Here is a 24,487-nt window from a genome sequence, read left to right as displayed (position 1 = left end):
ACGTCTCCTCCCCGTGTGTTTGCTCCCTCCCACCGTCCTTTCTTTCAATCCGTCCCTCCCTCTCTCCTCTCCTTCACAGCTATCCCGCATGCACTGAAGCTCACACACGCACGGTGAGTGATGCCCTCTCAGCCTCTCTGCGCCAATGAAGACCTTTGACTGCCTCTCTTCTGCGTGACGCGCTCGGCGAAACCGGTTCTGCACAGCTCAGGCACACGCTGTCCCAGCAGCGACAGCGGATCTGGACTCACTTTGCCGGCCCTCACTTCATTCTCTGCCTTCACCTCCTGCTCTTCTCCTCACGGAACCGACTTCCTTTGTCTGTTTTCCTTCAAAGTCCCGGGATTTGAGGAAGAGGGGAGGTGAGGCAGCAGTGCGTAAAATCTGTCGAGGCTGGAGTGACAGAGATGCACGGCTCAAACTCGGGACTGAGGATGAGGAGACAGGGAGGAAGAGTCAGCTCGGATAAAGGTAGAACAAACTCAAGTACTTTAAGTGTGTTTTTATAAAGGATCAGTTGTGTTCTGCAGGGTTTGTCATGTTTTCTGGGTTCTGTTGATTTGTAAAATCATGTTCCCTCCCCACCACCACTGGACGTACTCCAGTGTCTTCAAGCTTCTCCTATAATCCACCCATGCCTTCATTTATCTGTCGAATTCGCTTGACAGACCTTCAAAAGAAAATAAGTTCAGATCCAGCTCAAGGCTGGTTTTGGGGCCCAGTTGGGAGGATGAAGAGGAAGGAAGAGAGAGGTTGGGACACTCAGTTCTAAGCTATTGTTGACTCAAATCCTTTAAAGGTTAATATTTCAAGCCTTATCTGTGTTCTGATTTTGACCTGCCGTTTTAGTTTTCAGTTTCAGCGAACACGAAACAAGAAAGACATGAAGTATTTGAATTATTCGGCCGTCATCCTCCCTACTCTGAAATCGGCACGTCCCACCCTCTACTTCCCCTCACAGTTTATTTGTAGTCTCAGTATACATCCCCGTTACTCCGCCAACAGCCAGACCGCATTTATCTTCATTTTGTTAAAGTCCTTGTTTTCTACTTTTAGTCACACATACTTACCTCTCTGCTTATTCACAGCCTTGCCTCCATTGTTTAATATCGACACGCCGTCCCTCGCATGTTGAGGATCTGTGAAATCTCCTCTTCCTTTCCTGTGTTCTTAACAAGCCCATCCATCTCTATGGTGACCTGATACAAGTTCTTAGCTCCAGTACCTAGGCTGCTAACCCACTGCTGTTGACTCTCTGTCACAGTGCGCCTTTTGGCACAGGGCAGGCATGGAGTTTCCCTGGCTGGTGGATCACAGGGCGACTGTGGGGATTATGGTACATTTGAGCATAAATAGAAACGCAGGGGTTAGCCGTCAAACCACACTCCCAAACGGCCGATCTTAGTGGCTGCTTCTCATGAGGTCGAGCAAAAATTGGCACGAGAGATGCCGAAAACAACAGAAGACAAACATTTTGTTTAGAGATTATCAGATTTTTAGTGGACATAGCCATGTACGTGAAATATTTTAGCCTTAAACTGTGTTAACGTATCAATGTAAGGAATAATAGTAAGTTAGATTATATAGTTATGCTCTTTTGTATGTAACTTTAAAAGGAAAATTCCAAAATAAATACAAAAGGAACATGATGAATGCTTTCAAGATTGAAGGCAGTTTTTGAATATTGTAAAGCCTTGAGCTTTTAATTATATGAATACAGTTAGTACAACATCTTCTGACTCTCATTTCAGTTATTTTCTGCATTTGAATGCATGGCCCTTGAAATTCTAAAAAGTCAACATGACACGTTAGATTAATCAGGAATATTTTAAAGATATTTTGACAAACAATATACAACATGGTTTCTTCTTTTTTTTTCCTGGAATCTGTTTTTTTTAGGAGTTTTTCCTTACCGAGAAGGTGGGTCTAGGGGCAGGGATGCCCATTTTAGCTTTGTCTGTTTAGTTTAGTTTAGTTTAGCAATCAACTGTTGTATTTTATAGATGATTTTATGTTTTGTACAATTAGTGAAGCCCGTTGAGACAACTTCTGTAATATTGGGCTATATAAATAAAACTGAATTGAAGCATTGCAGCTAAAGGAATTCAATGTATCCTTGATTTTTACCAATAATTAAAAAAGTAAATAATTAATATAAATTTAACTAAAATAAATAGATTAAAAAACACAACTGTCTCTATTGGTCTCATTTTGTTTTTGAATAAAGCTATTTAACCCAGCAGGTGAGACAGATTTTCTTATAAAATAACTTATTTGTTAACACTCTAAGCACAAACTCTTCTGTTATTTAATTTGTCTTAATTTAAATCCATTTACAGATCTGAATAAGCGACTATAATAGCTTTGGTCTTATCTATTCTTTAAAAAGTCTTACAAAAAAATAAGACGCAGACAGGCTATAAAAAACAATGCAGAAGATTTTCTCTGCAATATTCAAAAGGCCAATGGTAAATAATGAAGGTACAAAGGAGAGTTCTTCAACAGAATGGTGCAGTGCTTTTTGGAAATATAAACACAAAGTGCGTCAATTGATGACTGTTTGTGCTTTATCCAAACTCAAGTTAGAAAACTTTCAATCTGTGTGTTCTGACAAGTGAAACATTTTAGAAATCTGTACTGAAACTAATCACTTTTTAACTTTTTGTAAAAGTTTAATTTTTCAAATAATTTTGCAATGTAAGCTTTAATATTTTTACATGTTTGTGCAATTTCCCTTCAATCTTTGGGTTTTCCTTTTCTTAAATCCAAAACAATGGTTTTTGGAATTTAAATTACCTAAGTTCCCATAAAGTCTTATTGTGACATTTGTTTCATCAAGTATATACTATGGAAGAAGAGGTAAACCACTTTATACTCTGGTCTTTGCATGGGGTATACAGTGTCACTCAATGCCTGTACCCCTGCCTTATTTCAGACCAGGCATACAGCTTTGAGCTATGTTAAACCAAGTTCATCATCAAACTGAAAGAAATATGTGACCAGCAGTTTTTTTTTTAGTTAAATACACACCTTATATGCTGTTGTTTATTTAAAACCCCTTGGGGCTGTTTTCATATTTAGGTAAGATAAAAGGAAACAAAGTTTTTCTCCTAAATTGAAAAGAGTTAGAATGACTCCTGCTATAATTAGAAGAAAAGACATGTTTGATGGTTTTCAAAACTTTAGCAGCTGAAGCACTCATTGCATCCTTACAGGCTTTGCTGTAACAGTACAAATTGCTTTGATAGAAATAGTTGATCTCCCGGCATAGTTTTAATTGCAGAAAACCCATTAACTTTACAACTGCAAGTGACTGATCCCAGCACATTCAGCAGTAGACGGCAGGAAGCCGTTCATGTGTTTCCCTTTATAAAACAGAACTCTGCCTTTGCTATCAATTATGTAGCTCTGATGTAAAAGAGATGAGAAAAGTGCCATGCACAACAGGCTGCAAGGTCCTGTGCAGAGAGAAAGCACTGCACCATGTGACTGCTGTGGATACACTCCCGCTCTCTCACGACTGAGTGAGAGCTATTCCCCCCGGAGTTAGTGTTCCAGTTGCATCAGTGTTTGTCTGCCTTCTGTAAGACAAGGGGGCTGAAATGGGGCTTGAGCTGTGAGAGCTCCATCTGGATACCCACAGGGCTTTTTTTTACATTATTAGCACAGAGCAGATAATGTTTCTTTCTTTGGCACAGGACATGAAGTCCTGCACTAGTTTAAATCTGTGACTGGTGCGTTTTGCTCTGGCTGCAAGGATTGCATGTTGCGATATTGTTTTCTAGAGTTAAATAGTTATATTACTATATACCTCAGTTTTTGCTTTATGAGATAGCTTTAGCCACTTTGAAATTTTATGGTTTGCATTCCAAAACTCACCATTGATACATTTCCAATTTAACAGATATGTTGGTGAGCTTGATTAAAAAGAAAGTTTGCATTGTGGTAATATTGTTGTTGTTTATGTGGATTATTTTCTATACCTTTAATACTTTTTTTAATTCCTTTTTCATCACAAACAGTATTGTTTTCCTATTTTTCACATTTCAGCCAGTATAACACTGAAATTGCAGTAATCAGCCACAGATTAAAGGGTTTTATATGAATTAGGGGTCAGCAAATTCTCTCACTGGGTTTTCAAAAAGTTGCTAACTCAGCCAGATTTGTTCTCTGTGTTGGCATATTCTTCTTTAATTATCACAATCCAGTGTGCTTGGTTGATTGTGAACTAAATCATCGGGTTAAAAAAAAAACGATTTAAAAAAAAATCACATCAGTGGAAGGCCCAGATTCACGACAAAGTCTCTTTGGACCCACTTTTGGTTTACTAAATTAAAAAAGTGAGTTAGAAAGCTGAAAAAAAAGCTAATTTGGCACAGTTTGCTGCAAATAAGATAAATGTCCACAATCAGATGTCTCCATCTCAGAACTGGATCTTTCAGATATCCAATTTATACTCCAAAAAACTCCACACTTCATGAACTAAATATTTATATTTGTTACTAACCTGTTGAATGACAGAAGACATCATTTACCACCTGGTCCTTTTATTGCAAAGAGCCATCAAACACTACACCATTTTTTTTAAACAGCAAAAATGCTTCTATCGTTCCTCCCTTTGACTGAAACCTTTGTCTCATTGTGCGATATCAATGAGAAGTTTCCTCCTGGAGGGGCCAGGTGGCTGCCTTGTGTGTTCAGACGCAGGCAGAGGCGGTAAGGTGGGGGTTAATATTTGCAGGCTGTAGGAATGTGTTTGGAGTCAGCAGTGAGAATTCCTCAGTTCTGCATTAGTAGGTCACAGTGTTGCCTCTTAGCTCCACTATATCAATCCCTTCTCGCCTGTCTTCACTTTCTTGCTGCACCACTCTCATCTCCTCTAGCCACGTTCCTCCTCCATTAATTCTCGACGCACATCTTTATCTACTTTTGATCCTGACCGTTTTCTTTCTCTTCTCCAGCTCTTTTGATGTCTCTCATGGACCTCTTTAGAGCCTTGGGAGTGGGGGGCTGGGTAAAAAACAAGACCTAGTGAAACTGTACCTGAGTTTGATCATATTTATTGTGCTTCCCCGGTCTTGGGTCTTAATTGTTTATGCAATGCAAAGTTTGTCTGAATGTTGATTTGTATACAGTATTTACTTGAGTGTAGTTGAATAACTTAAGAAATTCATGCTGTCAATCACGATGACCATTGTGTGTTGTGATTTGACATGACTTTAACATCACACTGGAAAGTCTTTGTTGCTGCAGACTTAAAAATACTTCTTTTTTTAAAAAAAACCCTAATGTTTTGCATTCAAATCACAATAAAAAAGGAAAAAGAAAAAGAAACTACTAGAATAATCATTTATAAACAGCTCTAGGACATAGTTAGAAGTTGCACTTGCAGATCATCCAACAAGTGTAGTATGATGACTTTTAAGGGCAGTCGCAGGAAAAAAAAATACTCCTGATTTATAGTTCCAAAGTTGTTGATAATAAAAGATTTGTGATCATCCATCACTATATTTCACATCTTTTAAAATTTAGGCAAAGTCAAAGTATGTTAATAAATTTGGTACTTTTGCCCAAAGTAATTTGATAGTTTTGTACCACAACTTTTGTGGTAGAAATGAAGAGTACATTGCATTACGTATGCATATGCAGCTGAAAAACATTTTTTTGGTGTTTCTTTTTTTTTGAGTAGCTAAAGGGTTAAGTTACTCTATGGTAAAATTGATAGAAGTGGAAATTTCATGTGCTTAAAAATGCTGGTATAATTTACTGTAACTCCAAAACCATCCCTTTTACTTTTCATTCTTTTTGACTAAACCGACTAAACACAGTTATTCAATTATTTTTTTCTGGCAATAATTCATCTTTCAAGGAGCCCATTCCTGTTATTTCAATTTTCAACATGTTTGAAGCAATGATGTATAATAAGTGACTGCTTCGGGAAATCCAGAAATATGATTGCTTTCCATAAACTACGTAGACTGATGACAGATCCGTCCAGTTTACTAGTAGTTTAAAAGCAGACCTCGATACATTTTTAGCTACAGCAGTCAGAGTGATGTAATTGAATGTGCTTTAACTTTCCAAGTCCGCAGGCAGTTTTCACTCAGTTCTTTAGTTATCACACAAAAAAATCACCATTCATAAATTTAACCTAACAACATATTTATTTGCTGACACTGGCTAAAAGTGCTACTATTTTTGCTTTGGTAAAAGACTGGGGAAATTCACAAGGCTCTCCATTATCACATTGCAGTGATGCACACAGCCTGCAAGAGTGTTGGAAGTGTCATTGATGCCCACATCACGCACTAACACCCCTCTGGTGCCAGACAGAGGAGTAGGAGAGAGTAGAGCACGCAGGGACTGAGTAATCTGTGGAGGAAGAGGGGGAAGATAAACATGAAGGCGCGATGAGACATGGTGGAAAAGAACAAAGTGTTATAATTTTGGATCTGTGTATGAAATATGCAAGTCGGGGATGGCAGGGTCCAGAACAGAGGGAAAACCTGCCGTTGCTGACAGGTCAGTGTGGGTCATCAGGGTCACATTTGTAAGATGAAAGGAGACGCTACGGTTGGTTGCTTTCAGGGGGGAAGGAGAGGTCAGGAAGTGGCCCCTCCACAAACACCAGACTCATTGTTCAAGTTCAAGGTTACTCTGAATAGGGTTTTCATTGACTAAGCCCAGCCAGCCAGCCTGCAAGAAGCTGGGGAGAAGAACACATTGTTCTTAAATAATCGGACGTTAGTTTCATGCTTTTAGAGTGGTAGACTAATGATTTCACTCCTACCTAATTAAAAGCAGTTTTTGGCTTGGCTTGAGGTACTGACGAGGTGATATTTAGAGGAGGGGCTTTTCAATATGCAAGCTATTTTCACTTAAAAAGGGGCTCACATGGGTCTGTGCTCAAGTGTGTCCAGTCTGTAACCCTTAAGGGGGTCAACAAGGTCACAGCCAGGGGGTCAGATGTCAGGGCAGCTCTCCCCCCCCTTGCACCCCCCCAGTAGCCTCCCTCCTTCCCTTTATGTTGTGTCTGCTCACTCGTCAGCTCCTCATTAACTCCTCATGGGGGGATTTCCTGTTCGCCTCCTTCACTTCCCCATTCCTGCTTAAAATGGAGCGGCGTATTAGGTCTTTTTGCAAAGCATGAATAATTAAATCCTTCACAGTTACTAAGCCGGTGCTGTGAACTAATGGCTTAAAGGTTGTAACCACACTCCAGGAATGCAAAAGCTGCTCTGAGCAACGCTGAACCTGCTCAAAACTTCCACGGAACAGAGCTAATTCTATCTATGTCCCAAATAAACCCACAAACAGAAGCACATAATTCAGCATCTGACTCACTGTCTTTAACAGAAAATCAATAAGCACACAGGAATGATTAATCAGTTTCCCGTGGCCCCTCCCTGACCACTCAGCACCTTCCACTCTCTCCTCTCCAACCCCTTTTGCCCCGTCTCAGCTCAGTATTGATCTGAATGCATTTGCCTCCTATTTATTCCTTAGCATCCCTCCCCCCATCGCCCATGTGCTGCCACCGCACTGAGCGGTCACAAAGAAGCTTGTATGCAAGGGCGCCTTACGCGTGCACGTGTGTGAGCCCCTAAAACACATCCCCATGTACGGCCTCACACTTTCAACTGCGGAGCTCGTAGTCCGTTTTCCCAGTGCAGGTGCATGACGTGTGAGCGTTTGTGTGTCACCCGCACATTCGTTTAGGCACAAAGCAGTGTTCTCAGGGGTCAAACTGACAACCCGTTTGAACACCCCGCCTCCCCTCCTGACATTCTGGTTGGTGGCACACAGGTTGCCATGACACCAGACTGTTTTGTCTGCCCTTTGACCCCTTTAAGGGGTTCTGTGGTAAATCAGGCATTACATGTGAGGGGCAAACAGAAAGGAGGAGAGGATCGGGGGGTCTGTATTTCCTCTGTAAAAATGAGGTCCAAAAGGTTTTTCTATACATCCGCTTTGTAAAGCAGAAGGTGGGGAGCCTCCAAGCGGCTTGCAGGAAAACAAAGACACATGTGCACATGCAGGCACTGCAGCGTTGTGCAAGGATAAATGAACTAGGCTCAAGCTCCAAGGAGGTGGAGAGTTATTATGCTCATTGTGCATTCGGCCAGCTAAAGCTGTTTGGCTGTTTCTTTTGAAGTTATATTTATCAAGCTGGAGCAGGAGGCTTAGCACTCCAAGCTGGCGCATTGCTTTGTCTGCACTGCAGAAGGCATCTGCACCCCGAAATACCTTTGATAGCAAGGTTTTCAAACCTTCCAATGTAATAATCTGGAGATTTCTCTGAAGACTTTTTATTATGAAGAAATAAATTTCTTGCAGCCTCAAAAGACTAAAATTTAAACTTTTTTGATAGAAAAACTTTACATACAGGTCTGAAAACTGATCCATAAATTAGGCTCTTCAATAATATTAATAATGATGCAATACCAAACACTGACTTCAGTGTTAGTTATTGTATTATTTATTAATGTTTTTATTTTGGTACAGAACTTATTAGAACGTATTTTCCTTGTATATTCGTGCTAAAACATGTATGCATATTAGCATCAATAGGCATCCAGTAGTTAAAAGCTATTAAGTAACAAACAAACAAAAAAAAAGCTGATAGCATTGCATATCATTTCTAAAAAAAAAAAATTTGACAAATGTTTTTTTTATGTTTTTCAGAGGGGCTCTGGTTCATATCTGAAGGACACGTGGAACACCTATAAAGGTAACATTTGATCTATCCTGTTTGTCTCTGCATCATTTTAGCTTTAAAAAGGCCTCTGACACGAATTCATAATTAGGATTACATGTCTCTTACCTCCTTATCAACCCATCCATTAACTTATCCATCTATCTATCATCTATCAATTCTTTGAGAAGTATTCAACTTGTCCAACTTTCTTTAACTTTTTGATCCTGTAAAATTATGAAACAATAAAACATCCTAATTTGTAGCCTAAGATACAAATGACCATTCGTATTAATTGTCCAGTTCTGCATCCATTGTTTTGTCTCGGCTCCTCTGTGCAAAAAAGCAGCAGAAATTGACAAAAAATGTGTCCAACTGTTTGGTGTCTTCACACTGTCTGCTTTATTTAGCTTACATCTTTATATCTATAACTGCAATGCATTCAGATAAAAGGACAAGTTTGGCAACAGTGGAAAGTACATTTAAACCTTTTTAATAACCAAAAACCCCAAAATGCAAATCATTATAAGTATGTTGCTTGAATCTTTTTTGCGATTTGCAGAATAAGTTTTGGTTTTTTAATGAAGAAACTTAAATATTATATAGTTTGTTCTTGAACTAACAAAAATTGCAGGATTTTGCTGGATGTTGTAACAAAGTTACAACAAAAAATTAATTCATAACTTATCTAATTAGTGACCTGTCCAGATTGTACCCCGCCTTCGCCCAGCAGTAGCTGGGACAGACTTTGTCAACTTTGTGATCCCGAAAGGGATACAGCAGGTTAAGAAAATGGATGGATGGATCTAAATAGTTTTAGCTCCCACTTCCCAAATCTGGATTCACTTCCTTCATGTTGTAGTCTAAGTTACCACAAAAAAACACTATCATCGTTACGTACTCACCCTTATAAAAATCTCTGTAATATAAATCACATGCATTTATTCAGCTTGTGCTTTATTAGCATCCTTAAAAGCGTGACATTACAAAGGACCACACATAAATCAATTCCATCATACGCAAATTGACAGCTGTGCCATAGCAACAGTTTGGCTAGTTGCCAGGCTGTTGGGGTTGTCAGGCAAAAGGTTCCCATGGCAACATTCATTTTGCCATCTTGGTACATGAGGTTGGCGGCAGATTAGTGTGGGACCGAGAACTGCTTTTACCTGGAAGAAGAATCGCATTCATATTTTAGCAGATTGTGGCTGCACTCAGTAACATTAAAAAACATTGCAACATTGATGTAACCCTCGGTCAGAGATGTTGTATGTATTATTCAAATGTGAAGAAGTAGCACAGGCCACATTGTGATATTTAAAACGGAACGCATATGAAAATAAGACCAGAGAAGACATGTATTTTCCATTTTCCTTGAGTTGCATCATCTTCATTTCATCAGCTGCTGGAACAAAAGTCAAGTCTGTAGGGTTTTTTTTTGTTTTTATGGGAGGGGGAGAGGTAAATCTTTAACTTCAATAACTTCAATAGGTTGAAGTGACACCACCCTGTTTCAGAAGGACTTTTTTCTGGCCCAGTTTTTCACAGCTTAGACAAGCTTGCTTCAGGAAAGGGTGAGATGAAAACTGAGAGATAGCTGACATTGGCACACTCGCTCTGCATTTCTGCATGAACTCACTGTGAAAATATTGCAGAGAGGGTGTAAATTAAAGAAGCTTGTGGCTGTAAAGAAAGAAAAGCCGGCTGGTCGGCACAGAGAGGGCGGTGGGCATAAAAGCAGAAGGTGGTCAAAAGGGTAAAGAGGCGGGAAATGGGGGGCCCATGAAGCGAGAGGGGGTGGATTGAAAGGGAGTAGCAGAAAGATGTGGATAAAGTAAAGGTGAGGAAATAGGGCACTAATTCATCTGACGATTTGCAAGGTTATCAAATGCTGCTCTGCTGATTCTGAAGACTTTCTTTTGGAGTTTTTTTTTCCCCTCGTCTTAGTAATGCTTGCGGTTCTTCTTTGTTGGAAAATGGAATCTCTAATTTCCACATGCCCAGAAATGATTTCATGCACTCGCTCCTGTTTACTGCTCTTCTTTATCAGCAGTGTGAAGTCTTTTAAATATTTTCAAATCTAACTTTTGTCATGATTGCATGATATTAATATTTTGTTGTCATAGGGGCGGGCTGGAATCCTTTCATTGGCATCATGTGGCATATCATTTTGCCCCAGTTATGTCTGAACGAGTTCTTAGAGGAGAAACTTAACACCCCCCCTGACCTGCCATTTCTAGAATGTAGCAGTGTTGATAATCTTCTTGTATCCAACAAACCAGATTCTGCTGAGAGTTTCCACAAGGGTTGACTTTATAAGTCTCTTTTCTTTTTTGTCTCGAAACTGGGGAAAAAAATTCAATTTTGACTGTGAAGCGAAAGTTAACCAGGTATAAACGTCACAGCTGACAGCAGTGATACTGACAGATGGCAGATGGTGTTTTAACTACAAAAACATGTCAGCCATTAAGTGGAATCCGAGCTGAATGAAGTCAGTGTGGTGTTGATGCAAAAACTGTATACAGTTGATCATTTTATAAAAGAAAAAATGTCATTATAAAAGAAGAAATATGAGCTCATTTCACAGTGGGCATACTTTGGAATAAGATGTCATACATAACTGTTACCAGGACTGTCAGACCCTGAAGCAATGTTTTTTTTTTAGCTGTCACTGTTTCTCTGCTGTCAAATCTGGTGACACAGAGGTGTTTGCACAGTCACCAGCAGAGGGCAACAGCTCCCAAGAAATATGTGGAAGTCCAGAGAATGAATGTAGGAAGGGGAGCCTCAGTAATACTCGCACCTGCGTGACAGTCTTAAATGTCAGGAAAAGGATTTTTATCATTTCCTGCCTCCTGTTTGATTATGTAAGCTGCTAGATATTTGCCCCCCTTGGTACCAATCTACACATATCCACTAAAGGTTGTGTATTCACACAGTCCAGGCTGTGTTGCTCCTTTTTTGTTAGTCACCCACTGCAGCCATTGGACACTGCCCCTCCTGTCCCATTACTGCAGCACTTGGAGAACGTCAAACGGTTATCCAGAGAAGTCAAGGTTGTCTGTTCAGACACCATTTAACAGAAATCGAGGTGTTTAAGGATGTTTTTACTTTCCTTTGTTTAATTAAAAAAATGTTAAAAAAAAAAAAAAAATGGCACAGATGCCATGCGTTAAATGATTTGTCAAAATCATAGCCCAGCAGAAAAAATACCCACAGATTGTTTTAAACAAAATATATACATATATTTTAAATAATCTGTATGAAAAGTTATGTTAGATTAAGTTCAGATAAATGTTTTTTTTTAAAGGAAATATGAAAGGGCTTAAAGGTGCTAGATGATCGTCTGGAGGCAGACAGGTGCAGAGTGTATGCACACACTCCTGCGTCCTGCTGCTGAAGATCTTGTGTGGAGAGCTGCTCTACAATCTGTGCTCTGCGGTGTGAGGTAGTTGGTTGTATGGTTTCGCATAATAAATAGCACGGAGATAACTGTACAACCTTCTAGCTTTCCCTGCGGAGTCACTTCTTGCCACGACTAGCGTACCACCAGCGGAGAGGTAAGTATGTTTTGTTACTCTGGCAGAACATCTCCTGGTGTTTCACAACAGGACCTCTGAGCTGCAATGTCTTTTATCCTCTCAAGGTCTAATAAGGCACAGTCCTCAAAAAGATTCCTACCCTTCAGCTAGTGTGAGACTTTGTGGGCAGTATGTGCAGCAGCTGGACATGTTTGCTTTTGGCTGTACGGTAATCAGTAATGCATCAACAAGAGAAGATGCCCGTCTTCTATTTTTATCTGACTTTGTAGTTTGAGTGCAAAAAGATTTAGTGGATATGAGAGTGGCTATAATGCACACCGTAGTTTTTCAAGACAATGCACACAAGAAAAATACGGATATTACTGTGTAGAATTAAGCAAAGAAAAAAGTATCTAAAAAAATGCATTACTCCAAACAACAACAAAAAAAACTCTCAGATGATTCAGAAAATGTTGGATTTTAAGAATCAAAAATAACATTAATGTGAAATATCCCAAATTAAAAAATAATCAGACAAAAAACCTTAAAAAATATTTTACAAAGTGCTAGCATGTTAGACATAATCCCGAAATCTTGCAAAGCACAAGTTTTTTCAAAAATCAAGTGAGCCAAAACCAAAAGAAAAAAAAGATATTTTAAAAAGAAAAAAAAGAAATGCTACAAATCATTGAGGGTATGACACATCACAAAATTCCGTGCTTGTTTAAGTAAATAACAAATAAAAGCCCGTACATTTAACAGTTGTCAGGAAAACTTGTTTTCTTTTAAGTTATTTTACTGCTTTATTTATAGAATGTTCAACACATTCTCAATAAAACATGACATGTCATCAGGGCCCCAGCAAAGCAAATCTGTTTGCCACACTGGTACTTTGGCATTATCACTTTCACATTATCAAAGTATTTTCCTTTCATTATCCTTCCACCACCCCGTCTCTCACTTACCTGCCCCCCTCCCTCCCAGCATGTCAGGCTGGTGGTTCAAAACAGCAGCCATCTGCAGTGCGTATAACCGGCTCTCCTCCCTGAGAGGGAAGGGTGAAACAAAGGGGGGGGAATATATCAGAATAGTGCTGAATCTGCTCTGTCAGTCAGTGCTCTTCATTATCCACTATACAGAACTCTTCACCAACATGCTGCCGAACATTAAACCACTCCAAGTATACAGTAGATGAGGTAATTCTATAGCTCATACTGGAACTTTTGGGACTTAGTTGAGTCTAAAATTGTTTCCCATCAGTGAATATTTGTGGATTTGCTTATTTTTCCAGCTAGGCAAATCATGCTGATTATACATATGGGTGAACAGATTGTGATCAAATATTGCCTTTCCATGCGCCGCTCTAAATTTGTAAGAGTATGAATGCCAGCATCACCCATTTCAACAAATATTTATGACAACATTCAGCAATAAGCAGTTGTGGCGAGCAGCAGCATTGCCACGGACATGCTGAGTCCCACGGGACATATCAGCAACCTAGAGCCTGACGATCTTGAGACAGACGAGGCAGACACCATCCCAGACTGATGATGTCATCCCTGTGGAGCGCTCCTGGTGCTTTGTTTCGCAAGCGGCACTGCAAAGTACAGCATCTGCCACATACTCACAAGCTCACACGCGCACACCTGTCCGTGACACTTTTCATTTGTCATTCAGGCTCGGACCCAGTCGACGGCCGCCAGTTTTTACTTGGTTTTTGCTTTAAAATGGCGCCCAGATGGCTTCTGCCTCTGAGAGAGATTCTTAAACACACCCGAACAGCAAGAGGACAGAGACGAGGCAGAAACCTGCACGCCATAAGCTCTTCCCAACTTAATGCATAAATATACAGGAGTTTGTCTTTGTGACATTATTTGCTAGATCAAATAGTATATTTGCTGCACAAGCAAATACTGAATAGGGCAGAATGCTCTATGCACGTCTCCCAGCAGATCCTGCAAACACATTCAGCATGTTGTCTCTATGCAAATTTCAGTGTCATGGCTTTACAGTATTATTGCAGTGATGGAGGAGGAGGTTGTTGAAAGTGCTGCTGTGCATCTAAGCTGTTAATAAGACAGCTATTCAGGGAGGATCAAAGCGTAGGACACACTCACTATGTGCCTGCTGATACTATTCAAGAGGAATTATGGACGTGCAGTGCACATGTGTGAGTGCACCGTCTAACATTTTCATTCTAGCTTGCATTTTAAAGGTTGGATGGCGGTCATGTGTCTCTGTTTTGAATCTTATTCCTTAAAGGGGAAAATAAGCTTGTCTGAAACATTTCTACCGTAAGACTTTTCCAATCTAAATCTATGAACTTTTGTATATATTTGCATATTTAAGTTCATTTCTTGATAAGTCTTCCTTTTGTTCACCTCCAACTCTTTGTCAGTTTACTCTAATTTGGTCCATAAGGTGTAAGATACTGTTGATGTGCTCAGCCATACAAAAGGGTCAGAACACTTTAGGGTCATTAGTGATGCTTACACATCAAGTGTAGTGTTTATGCGCCGTCTCACCGAACAGACAGCTAATCAGCGGCTCTAAATTAGATTTACTTTCAATTCTCAATTTCCCCAGGGGCTGTATGATTCTGTTATCCAACAAACACAGCGGTGGATCTGTGGCCGCAAAGAGGGGAGCGCAAATATTAGAATTAAACTGCCCTTAGACACGAAACAGTGATTAACAAGAGGAAAACAAAATAACAATAATAATAGAAATCTTAGAAAGCGGCTGCGGCTTCTTTGTTTCATTAAGCACAAAGAGTGCATGTAGGTTTTACATCAGTGTCAATGAGTCGGTCGCGGCGAATGGCTGACTGCACACTCTGCACCTCTGGTGTCAGCCTGCATAATCAAGAGACATTTTATAGCTGGCAGAGCTCTGTATGATGGTTTTATTTAGTGCGTTTGATGTCACTCCAGCTGCAATTTACAGTTGTGTTGAAGGCACGCCATAAATCCTGTAATCAGTTTGATGATGCCATGATTGCTGTATGCACAGGAGGAGGCGGTAATGTCAGGCACTCAGGTTCACAAGACTCTCGGGCTTCATATTTTTGCTATTCTCATCCTATTAGAGATTCTGACCCTTCCCCCCCCCCCCTCTGTCTTTACTGCCATAGCCTCTCTGTTCCCCCCCTCCCACCCCCCACACAGTTCCCTTCTTTCATAGTCGCAGACATACAAACACACACATGTGCATGCACTCGTTGCACCCTCTTTCCATCACACACTTTCACAAGCCTAGCTCCCAGACCCATGTGTGTGTGTATATGTGTGTGTGTTTTTGTGTGTGTGTGTAGACGATAGGCTTGGGAAAAAAGTGAGGATAAGGGGGGGGGGCACACACAAAATGATGGCCAGAGATTGAAAAATACGGATGATGAAGAACAGCGGAGAAGACTTCATGGTGCAACGAAAGCGAAAAGAGAGAGCCGGGGACCACTAATGCAGCATGTAGGGCGAATATGTGTGCGTGCGTACGTGTTTGCATGTGTGTCTCATCTCCAAAGTGTAGTACAGCATGTGCACCAGCCGGTTCGGCGTACACACGGCATGTGAACGAACAACTGAGCAAGCTTTTTTCCCCTCTCTTCTGTATTTTCCCCCTCATTCTCAGCTCTCGCGTGTGAGACAGCAGCCCTGCAGAGACAAAAGGTGAAGCTCTGCATCGAGCTGTCAGGTAGGTAGAGAGCAGAATAATGGAATCAATACTATTGTCTGTAACCTACCTGCCGCTGGGCTCCCTGTCTGGTCCCGGCAGAGACCATCAGAGGGAGAGGGAGCTGGGAGAGGAGGCACAAAATCCCTAAGACTTGCAGAGAAAGGAGAAGATGAGGCTGACTGGAAGGAGATTGTCTGTTATTTTTTTCCTTTTTCAATCACAAGGTAGGATAATATTTTACCCCCGTGAGACTCATTTTTATCATAAACTTTTTTCTTTGTGAATGACAACCAAATAGAATAGCTAACAATCGTTGTGCGCATGCTTGTTTCCACTATTATAAGTGGACATGTTTGCAGCTTTGATGTGCTGTTCTACCCAGGGTTTGCATGCACTTCAAAGTGTAACCAGGTTGCATGTCGCTCAAGTCATGTTTGATTTGAAGCTTCTTTAAACTTACAATTCTCATTAGAATTCAGATGTATAGATTCGCAGCTGTAAATGATGCGGGGTTAGGATACAGTCCATGTAGCAAACTTTGATCTCTCCCTAGCTGTGGGAGTTTTTCTTATATTGATGACACGAGTGACAGTATTTAGAGGAAAATGTTCAATCTGTCTGCAGACAAATCCATTATTCATTGCAGTTATGACAAATGTCTGCTGTTGCCTGCGGTGTGCTCCAGCTGCCACATCTCACAGCAATAACAAAGAAAACAGGGAAGATCATAGAACTGCGTTTGAAAAATCCCAGGCCTGCACTTTACAAACTATGTCTAAGAAAAACCACATTTACATAAACGCAGTTAGCTCATTTCAGAACTACACTTTTATCTTCATTTAGGCTATAAAGCTGACAGCAAAGCTCAAAGACGGCATAACAGTGCAGACTTCGTTTCACTTTGCTCCCAACATGACATGGACGTGCAGTCATCTACGGTCCTTACTTGTCGTTCTGTCTGTCTACCAGTGGATGGCATCACCCTTTAATCTGCATTTTTCTTTTTAAATAATGAACTTGTCTGAGTAAAATTAAGTTGGCGCTGAATAAGATTTCTTTTGTTGTTTTACAGGCGGACGCGTCTTCTTATTTTTCATCTTCTTTTTCAGATGACTTGATTCATATGAAATGGTGAGTAGGATGACAATCTCTGTTAAGGATATAGTACCAAAAAAAGTGCATTAATGTGTTATTAAGTGTTTCTCACTTGATGAATGAAATTGCATTTTTCTTTAATGTATTTGGGCTGCAATGCCTTTTGAGGTACTAGTTGTCATAATTCCTGATAATAAAAAAATGCCATTCAATATATTTACAAGAAATATATAATACATTGCTGCAGAGGTAAAGATAATCATACTGAGTTTTCCCAGTATATAATGTGGGAGGGTGAGACAGCTGTTTGTTAAGCTGTACATAAATTAGTTTTTTTTTAAAATCTTTTTTCTTTCCTTCAGTTTTCAGATGGATAAGATATTTTTTATTTATTTAGCTGAATGAATAAAAAGACATTAAACATGTTTGACACAAAGAGCTGAAAAGGCCCTTTTTCCATCTAGATGACTTCCTTTACATTCGATATCCTTCTCCGTATTGTTCCTGCTGTTTATGTCCTTGGTGAAAAACATGTTCTTTTTCTGTGATTTCTTCATTAACAAAGTGTCATATTTGGGCCGCATAAAAAGCTTTAATGAAGTCGACCAGTTCTGCGGCAAGCCGAGAGACTGATTGGTGCTGCAGAATCCAAATGTCAGATAAGGTCATGTCTTTGTCTCGGTGCTGCAGCTCTGCAGGTCTCTCTGTTGATACGTTTCATCTTGATGCTGGGTTTTGGAGTCCAGTATGTCCGTTTGCTGTTAACCTTCTCCGTGTTTGTAACTTCTCCCGTATGCCCCTCTGTCCCTGAGACCCTTAACCTGTGAAGTCAAAGCAGGTCACAGGTGAGGTCCTCGGGAACAGGGCTGCATTCAGTGTCAACATTTTTCAAAACAAAGGAGAGTTCTGTTGGAATATTTACCACAATAAAGCATCATTCTTTCAAATGAGTCACTTGTGTGTTGTTTCTCTAAAAGGCCGATTACTCACCGTGGAACGTAAGTATCCGGTATTTTGAGATTTATTAAGGCCAGAAGATGATGACCGGTTCTCCTGCACTACCCTCTATCAGGGGGCCGACCCTTTTGGCTGGCTTTGTGTTATAGCCTCTAATGGGGGCCAATAGGAAGGCAGCCAAGGGTTGTGACCCCGTACTATTTATCTTCACTAAAAACCATCCACCCATTTGCACACTTGGACTTCTTAAATCATCTTTTTTTAATGCACTTATCTACTTTGAAAAAAAACTAGGTGCAAAATTAGTGTGTCATATGTGTGTATGATGAAATAAAAATACTTTGGTCAACATCTTAGATGTCTTTCCTTCACATCCTGAAAACCTCATCTTTTCTGTTTTCTGCTTTCATTAAAAAATGTGTTGATTTCATAAAGATTTGACTGAAATAAAAATTCTGTGCACGCTGGGAGATTTATCAATGTGTCCTTGTCATCAAACTCAGCCTGTTGTAAAGAAAAAAACCATAGACACACACACACACATATGTCCTCCTCACACACCAGCTTACACACACATGCTTGCTTGGGATTTTCTGCAACCCACCATCTGACTAGCTATCAGACTTTGGCAGTCCTGGAGCACACTCTTGTGCCTGATATTGATTGGCCTGTCTGTGTGGAGACAGATGAATGCATTAGTACCCCGCTCACCCTGCCACTGGAAATATATTAAGTTCATGTATTAGGCACCCTGTCTGGTTGCCATGGAGATGCACCAGGAGCGAGGGACCAGGGGGAGGGTGGTAGGGGTGGGGTGTGCGTGGCAGACTTGGAAGGATGAGGATGGGAGACAAGTGGAGGATACAGGATGTGATGAGGCAGTCGAGTTGATTTGTAGTTGTGCTCTTCCATTGCCTCCCCCTGTCTGTCACTTGTGTGTGTCCTCTCTCTGGCTCTTTTTCCTTACGCCGTTTCCTCTTTCTTTGTCTCAGTTTCTGTCCTACATCGAGGTCTGCTTTGTTAGAAAGATATGGCATAAACTTTATCATCAACAGCGGGCGCTTTCTCTGTACCTCTATGTATGCGGTTCACTGTATAGTCCCTTTTTTCCCTTTATTTATCTGTTTGCCTCTGAGTCTGCGTGCCGTCCCCACACCACCTGCCATTTATTTATTGCTGTAAATTTCTCTTGAGCTTTCGTACCAGCTCTCCTCTCGCTGTATCCACTCTTGCAAATAAATATATAAGCGTTTGACTCCCTCTTCATCTGCCCCTCTTCTCCCTGCTACCGCCACCTCCCTCCTTGGCTCGCTCCTTCTCTGAGCTCTGCAGCAAAACTGCTGCATTGAGGCGGCAGGAAATGGGGACTCGAGACAATAGAATGGAAGGAGGTGTAGAAGGAAGCCTCTCCATTTGTACCGAGGCAGGCTGAGAACGCAGAATACTTAAATAATGCTTCTTATCCTTTAGAAAATTTTAATCCAGAGCCATCATGTAGCAACAGAAACAGTTGGAATTTTCACACTTGTCGTTTCTTAGAAACCAGATATTGAATAGCAACACATTTTTAAATGAAATTCACTGTCTGACCAGTTTGAAAAATGGACTCATTTGTTTTCAGGTTTTTTTGTGTGGCTCTGCTGTTCTGGCCCTGTCAGAGCTGCTTCCAGTGCTTTGTGGATGTGCAGGACTTTCTTCGCCTGTGCTGGGGTCACGTTTTAATTCAGTCCAGCGCTAAGAACATTGATGAGTGTTTCAGGAAAGTGGAGCGCATTTTTAATAACAATGAGAAGATGATAGAGGCTGCCAGAGTAGGTAAGGGGGAAAAAAAGGTCTTTAACCTATTCATTTTGAGTAATACAAGATCCACAAAGTGGTCACATGTGTCCATCTCCCAGGTGAAGGCTTCGACAAGAAGCTGAAAGAGATTCTACTTGCGGAGATTATGCCCATGGTGCAAGAGTTTGATCAGAAACTGAACAGTGGTAACTAAAAACAGCTTTCTTTTTGCTTCTTTTAGCATTATTACAAGCCTACAGCTTCAAGGTTAAAAACAGAAAGATTTTAGAAATGATGCCCCAAAGCTTACATTTTACCAGGATACATTGAGCCAAATATTTCTTTCTTCCTCCTCCTTTCCCTTCTATCAGAGAAAGTGTACGAGCAAAGGTTTCAGACAGCAGCAGACAATTTCATCGCAGCTGCCTCCAAACTGCCTAGAGGTGAGACACAGTCTCTTCTCCTTTCCTTCATCTTTTCATCTAAAGTAAGGCCTATATTGGTCCATTACCGATCCCTCTGATCTGTCTCCTCTCTGTGTAATAAGCGAGGCACCTTATTACAGCCTTTCAGATTGTGTGAAGAATAAAGGAAGAGGTCAGGTTGAACTGACTCTTACTTTTGGTTTGGCACTAAATCGAGTCATCTGAGGAAAATGAAGTGTTTCTTTCTTTTTCACAGCCTCTGGGTGTTTCCCTCCGTGCGGTTAGTGTTTTCATTCAGCTTTTTTGCCACAAAATACTCTCTTAGAATATTTTGAAAAATGGTTCCTAATTAGGGTTGTCACATCTGTTTGATGCTTTCATCAGGTTATCAGAGTGCAGGTGCCGTGTACAACTGCATGACCTGCTCCTATGACTCCTGTGAGTTCCCTCTCGACTGTCCAGGTGGGTTTCAGAGGAAGAAAACATGACTCGACATGGCCTTGTGTTACTATACTCTCCTGGTGCTCTGGATTTGATCCCTGAAATGTTCTTAGCAGAAGTCAGGATTAAAAAAAAACAGTGGAAAGGTTTTATTTCCTCATATTGGATCTCCTGCGTGGAGCCCCTTGAGGTGTTCTTTAAGTCCTTGGCTTCTATATGTGAGGTTGCAGCTCACTCCCACTCACAGTGGTATTTGTATCACCCCTGAAAAGCGCAGCTAATGTTTAGCATATCATCACTTTTACTCCACTCCTCAGAGACTAGGCTCAAGTATAATTATTAAGGAGAGTTCAGACTGTGAGAGGTCCCCACCACCCAAGTGAATGTTAACTGTTCTAGCTCTGTCTCTGTCTATATGTGGGTGGCTATATGTATATTTCAGTGGAAGAAATTGAAGTAACAGAGAACAGCAGGAGCCGGCTGTGGTGCGATGTGCCGTTTGACCTGCCAGCCGATATTGAGGTGATCTGGAGTTTTGCAGAGGAGGTAAGCAGGAGAGGATTTTTTGATTTATAATTTTCCAACACTCTTTGACTGGCTTAATGTCAAGATCTGTATAAAAGGACCCCAATGTTACACAGAGTGGCCATAAAAAGAGTTTTAAAGATGAGAGACCAGTGAAAAGAGACCACACTTCCCCTCATCCATCTGGTTACATGCTCTCAACCTTACCTCAACCTAACATCACTAACAAAAATGGCAAGCAATATCGGAGCTGTCCATCTGTAAAGTTTTGAGGAGTTTTGAGGAGACGTACATGGATCTACAGTATTTGTCTGCAAGTGCATGCATCACAATGGAGCGAAGCTTTGCCATAGCAACTTCAACGTCACACCGACAAGCTTTTTCCAAAGGCATTTTTTTGTCTTCTCCTGATTCATTACAATTTGAATAAAGAAACACTCAGAAATGCAATTTTGATCTTAATTTTCTTTGTATATGTCATCCATCATGAGAAAAACGCCCTAAGAACCTGTTAAAAACACCAAAAATATCTTTTCCCAAATCATAGTGGATCTTTAATGCAAAACAAAGTAGAATCTGGGTAATAATACTTTGTGTCTATGGTTGCCAAATTCCAGCCTACTTCCAAACCATGCTTTTCTTTGTAACCATTGCATACTGGATCAGGTGAATGAATTGGCAGGAAAGGATTTAGAAAACGGGGCCTCACTGCTGCTTAAGAAGCCTTTTCCACATTTCAGATGATTTCTGTTTATTATGATTTATACATTTTCAAATTATTATCTAAGTGGTTGTCCAGGTCTTCTCAGTCCCAAGAGCAAGAGATTCAATGAAACACACAGTTCCAAATTTTTGTTGTTGTTTTAATTATTCTAAAACGTAGTCACATAAATTCCAGTTTACAGTATGCAAAAACAGTCGGTAATTGTTCCATCAGGTTAAAACCCAGCAGCTGGAGGAGTTTAAAGAGGTGACCACAGGAGTGGACAGGCTCTACTCCATCCCCTCAACCAGCTTCCAGCATCAGGGCACTTACCAGTGTGAGATCTACAGCGGCCGCTTCTCCATCGTTAGACTGTACTTCTACATCAAAGGTAACCTGATATGCACACAGAGGAATATACAGTAAAACTAAGAGCCTTAATGTTCACTGCAGGTTATTTTGAGCCACAGGTCAAAAATGTTGTCAGGCTGATAAAAATGTGGTCTGGTGGATAAAATTAGAACGTCGATAAAAACAATAGAAAACTCATCCAAATATCAACAGTTTATCTGAAACATTGAGATTGTTGTTATTTTATAATTCAATGAAAGTAAAAACAATACATTTTTTTATGTTTTTTTCTAAACAATGACAGCAGTCACAATTAATTATAGAGTTCAACAAAATGAATACACTTCCTGGCTAATAAAATACAGGAGCAAACCAAAACATAACATTTTAATCAAAAACACTTACACAGCTATGTCTGATGAATTCAATTTTATTTACAGAAATTAATGACAAACTCATACCTTTGATAAACTAGTTTCTCTGTTGATTGGTGATAGAAAATCACGACTTAAAATTTTTATTTTGAACATTCCCACTAAACCGAGAGTGAAAAATGTCTTTTTAATATTGGTTTATATGGTATATTCAGACAATTAGCAGAGAAGAAGGGCCTGCTGCAACGCTTTAGGTCAGTTTTTTGATTAGCATCAGTAAGTATGAGTACAGGTTCAGATTTTCCCAAAGCTTGTTGTATTTTCCATAAAAAAGTGTCATATTCTTGTTGCATCCAAAGTGTCATACCTTAAAATTGCAAATGGAAATCTTTAAATACAATCAAGATATAGTCAAATTAACAAATTTATTGCTATGGAAAATTGGAATTTGATTAGAATATAGAATAGATCAAATACTTTCATCATTACATTCAAACCTCTTTTTTTCCCTCCTCATGTTGTTTTGACTGTCAGTGACCCCCCAGGCTGTGGTGGGCCACACAGAGCTGCAGGAGATATTTGACCTGTCTCTGCTCCCAGGAGGGCAGTTAGGCCCTGCGCCTGAAGGTTCTCCAGACTCCTTCCTCCCCCGTCTCTCATTTCTTCTCACCGCCTGTTTAACCTGTTCATTGCTGCTACTGTTCCTGTCTCTGGGGTAAAACACAGCTATTATTTGCACCGTTTAAGACATTAGCAGCATAGCACAGCTGCCCCATGAATACATGATAGGCCTTCTTTATGTTTCAGAATTTTTCTTTGACTGTTTTCAGGGCTTTTTTTTGGTTGTCCGTGCCAGAAAAAGAGATTCCGATCTCAAACGAAGAGGAGGTGTTGTGATGCATGCAGTCCAGTGCATTAAAGGGATCCCATCCAGCACTGGGCCAGAGTTTTTACAGAAAACCGGCGAATAACTCCCTTTCACCACTGGAGGACAGCATACACACCAGTAAATGCATCAAGACTGCTGTGATTTGTCCATATTCTTGTAGCTTGTCTACATTACACCTATAAGCACATATTTAAGCAAAAAAGTTTTACCATTTATTTTGATATTCAACTTTAATACCATCCATTCATTTTCTTAACCTGCTAAATCCCTTTCGGGGTCACAGGGCTGCCAGAAGCTCTCCCGGCTACTGTTGGACAAAGGCGGGGTACAACCTGGACAGGTCAGAATTTCAACCAAGGCCTTTTTCACTGTAAGGCTAAAGCACTACCCACTGCGCCACCGTGCTGCCCACCCAACTTTAATGTCCAACTCAATATAATCTCATGTGAAGTTTGTACTTTTTATGTTAAATTGCACTGCGAATTCAATTCATTCATTCACAAACACACTTTACAAACACACTAAAAAATATATTTTTTTAACCTTTGCTGTTAAAATTATTATCATATTAAATGAGATGATAAATGTAAAGCATCTGAGTTCTAGACTTAAAACCAATCAATTTTTCTTCTTACAGAAACATTTCCCAGAATTTTCAATAACTAACGTGTTCATTTTATTTTCTAAGCATTATTTAAATTTTTTTGTTTTGTTTTAATAGTATGTCTATTGGCATTGGGCTTTTATTATAAATTGTCAACTAATAAAAACGAAATCTATGTTAAGAAATAAATAACTAATAATAGATAAGAAGCAACTGGAATGTCGTAGTGAATATGTCTGAGCTTATTCCATATAGTCTGTTCATTTTTGTCAAAAGGTGTTTGAATTTTTCTTTGTTTTAGTTGTTTTATTTTTAAGATTTTGTCTTAACCTCACATGCTACACAAAGTGATATTTACCACAACGATAAGGAAGAAAAAAAATGCACCGCCTGTCTGAGATTTACTGTTAACGTCTAAAGTTTAAGACCATAAAAATGCAAGGTGTCATTGTT

The 24,487-nt window shown here is 40.1% G+C and overlaps 1 protein-coding gene and 1 non-coding gene across 6 annotated transcripts; both read left to right on the top strand.

Moving 5' to 3' along the window:
- Positions 1-70: 70 nt before the first annotated feature.
- spaca6 (sperm acrosome associated 6) lies at positions 71-24,487 on the top strand. 5 transcript variants are annotated; one of them, XM_078933134.1, is made up of 11 exons: positions 71-471; positions 8,686-8,731; positions 19,565-19,758; positions 19,842-19,928; positions 20,094-20,165; positions 20,404-20,427; positions 20,532-20,609; positions 21,031-21,134; positions 22,051-22,207; positions 23,076-23,256; positions 23,372-24,487. In XM_078933134.1, exons 3-11 carry the CDS (start codon positions 19,737-19,739, stop codon positions 23,436-23,438), a joined length of 792 nt encoding a protein of 263 aa, XP_078789260.1. In that variant the 5' UTR covers positions 71-471; positions 8,686-8,731; positions 19,565-19,736; the 3' UTR covers positions 23,439-24,487. The 5 variants fall into 5 exon arrangements, 4 of the variants coding, with proteins under 4 accessions (XP_078789260.1, XP_078789259.1, XP_004077844.1 ...); XR_013648242.1 differs by lacking the exons at positions 71-471; positions 8,686-8,731 and having other exon boundaries at positions 19,500-19,758; positions 23,372-23,547; positions 23,714-24,487; XM_078933133.1 differs by lacking the exons at positions 71-471; positions 8,686-8,731 and having other exon boundaries at positions 19,496-19,758; positions 23,142-23,256.
- Positions 17,776-17,862, top strand: mir125a (microRNA mir-125a). Its single transcript, NR_107181.1, has one exon. It is a non-coding gene; the product is annotated as a microRNA mir-125a (primary transcript).

This window comes from Oryzias latipes, chromosome 16 (genome assembly GCF_053564925.1).
Source record: "Oryzias latipes strain Hd-rR chromosome 16, Olatipes_Hd-rR_3.1".
Lineage (NCBI taxonomy): Eukaryota > Metazoa > Chordata > Actinopteri > Beloniformes > Adrianichthyidae > Oryzias > Oryzias latipes.
Note: the sequence above shows the minus strand (reverse complement) of the source record. Positions and strands in the feature narration are given on the sequence as shown.

Bases quoted from the DNA above. Each gene is read 5' to 3' on its own strand.
- spaca6 (XM_004077796.5), top strand. From the start codon at position 19,545: ATGGACTCATTTGTTTTCAGGTTTTTTTGTGTGGCTCTGCTGTTCTGG. The intron at 19,929-20,093 runs GTAACTAAAAAC...CCCTTCTATCAG, and splicing joins TGATCAGAAACTGAACAGTG to AGAAAGTGTACGAGCAAAGG. The intron at 20,610-21,030 runs GTGGGTTTCAGA...TGTATATTTCAG, and splicing joins GTTCCCTCTCGACTGTCCAG to TGGAAGAAATTGAAGTAACA.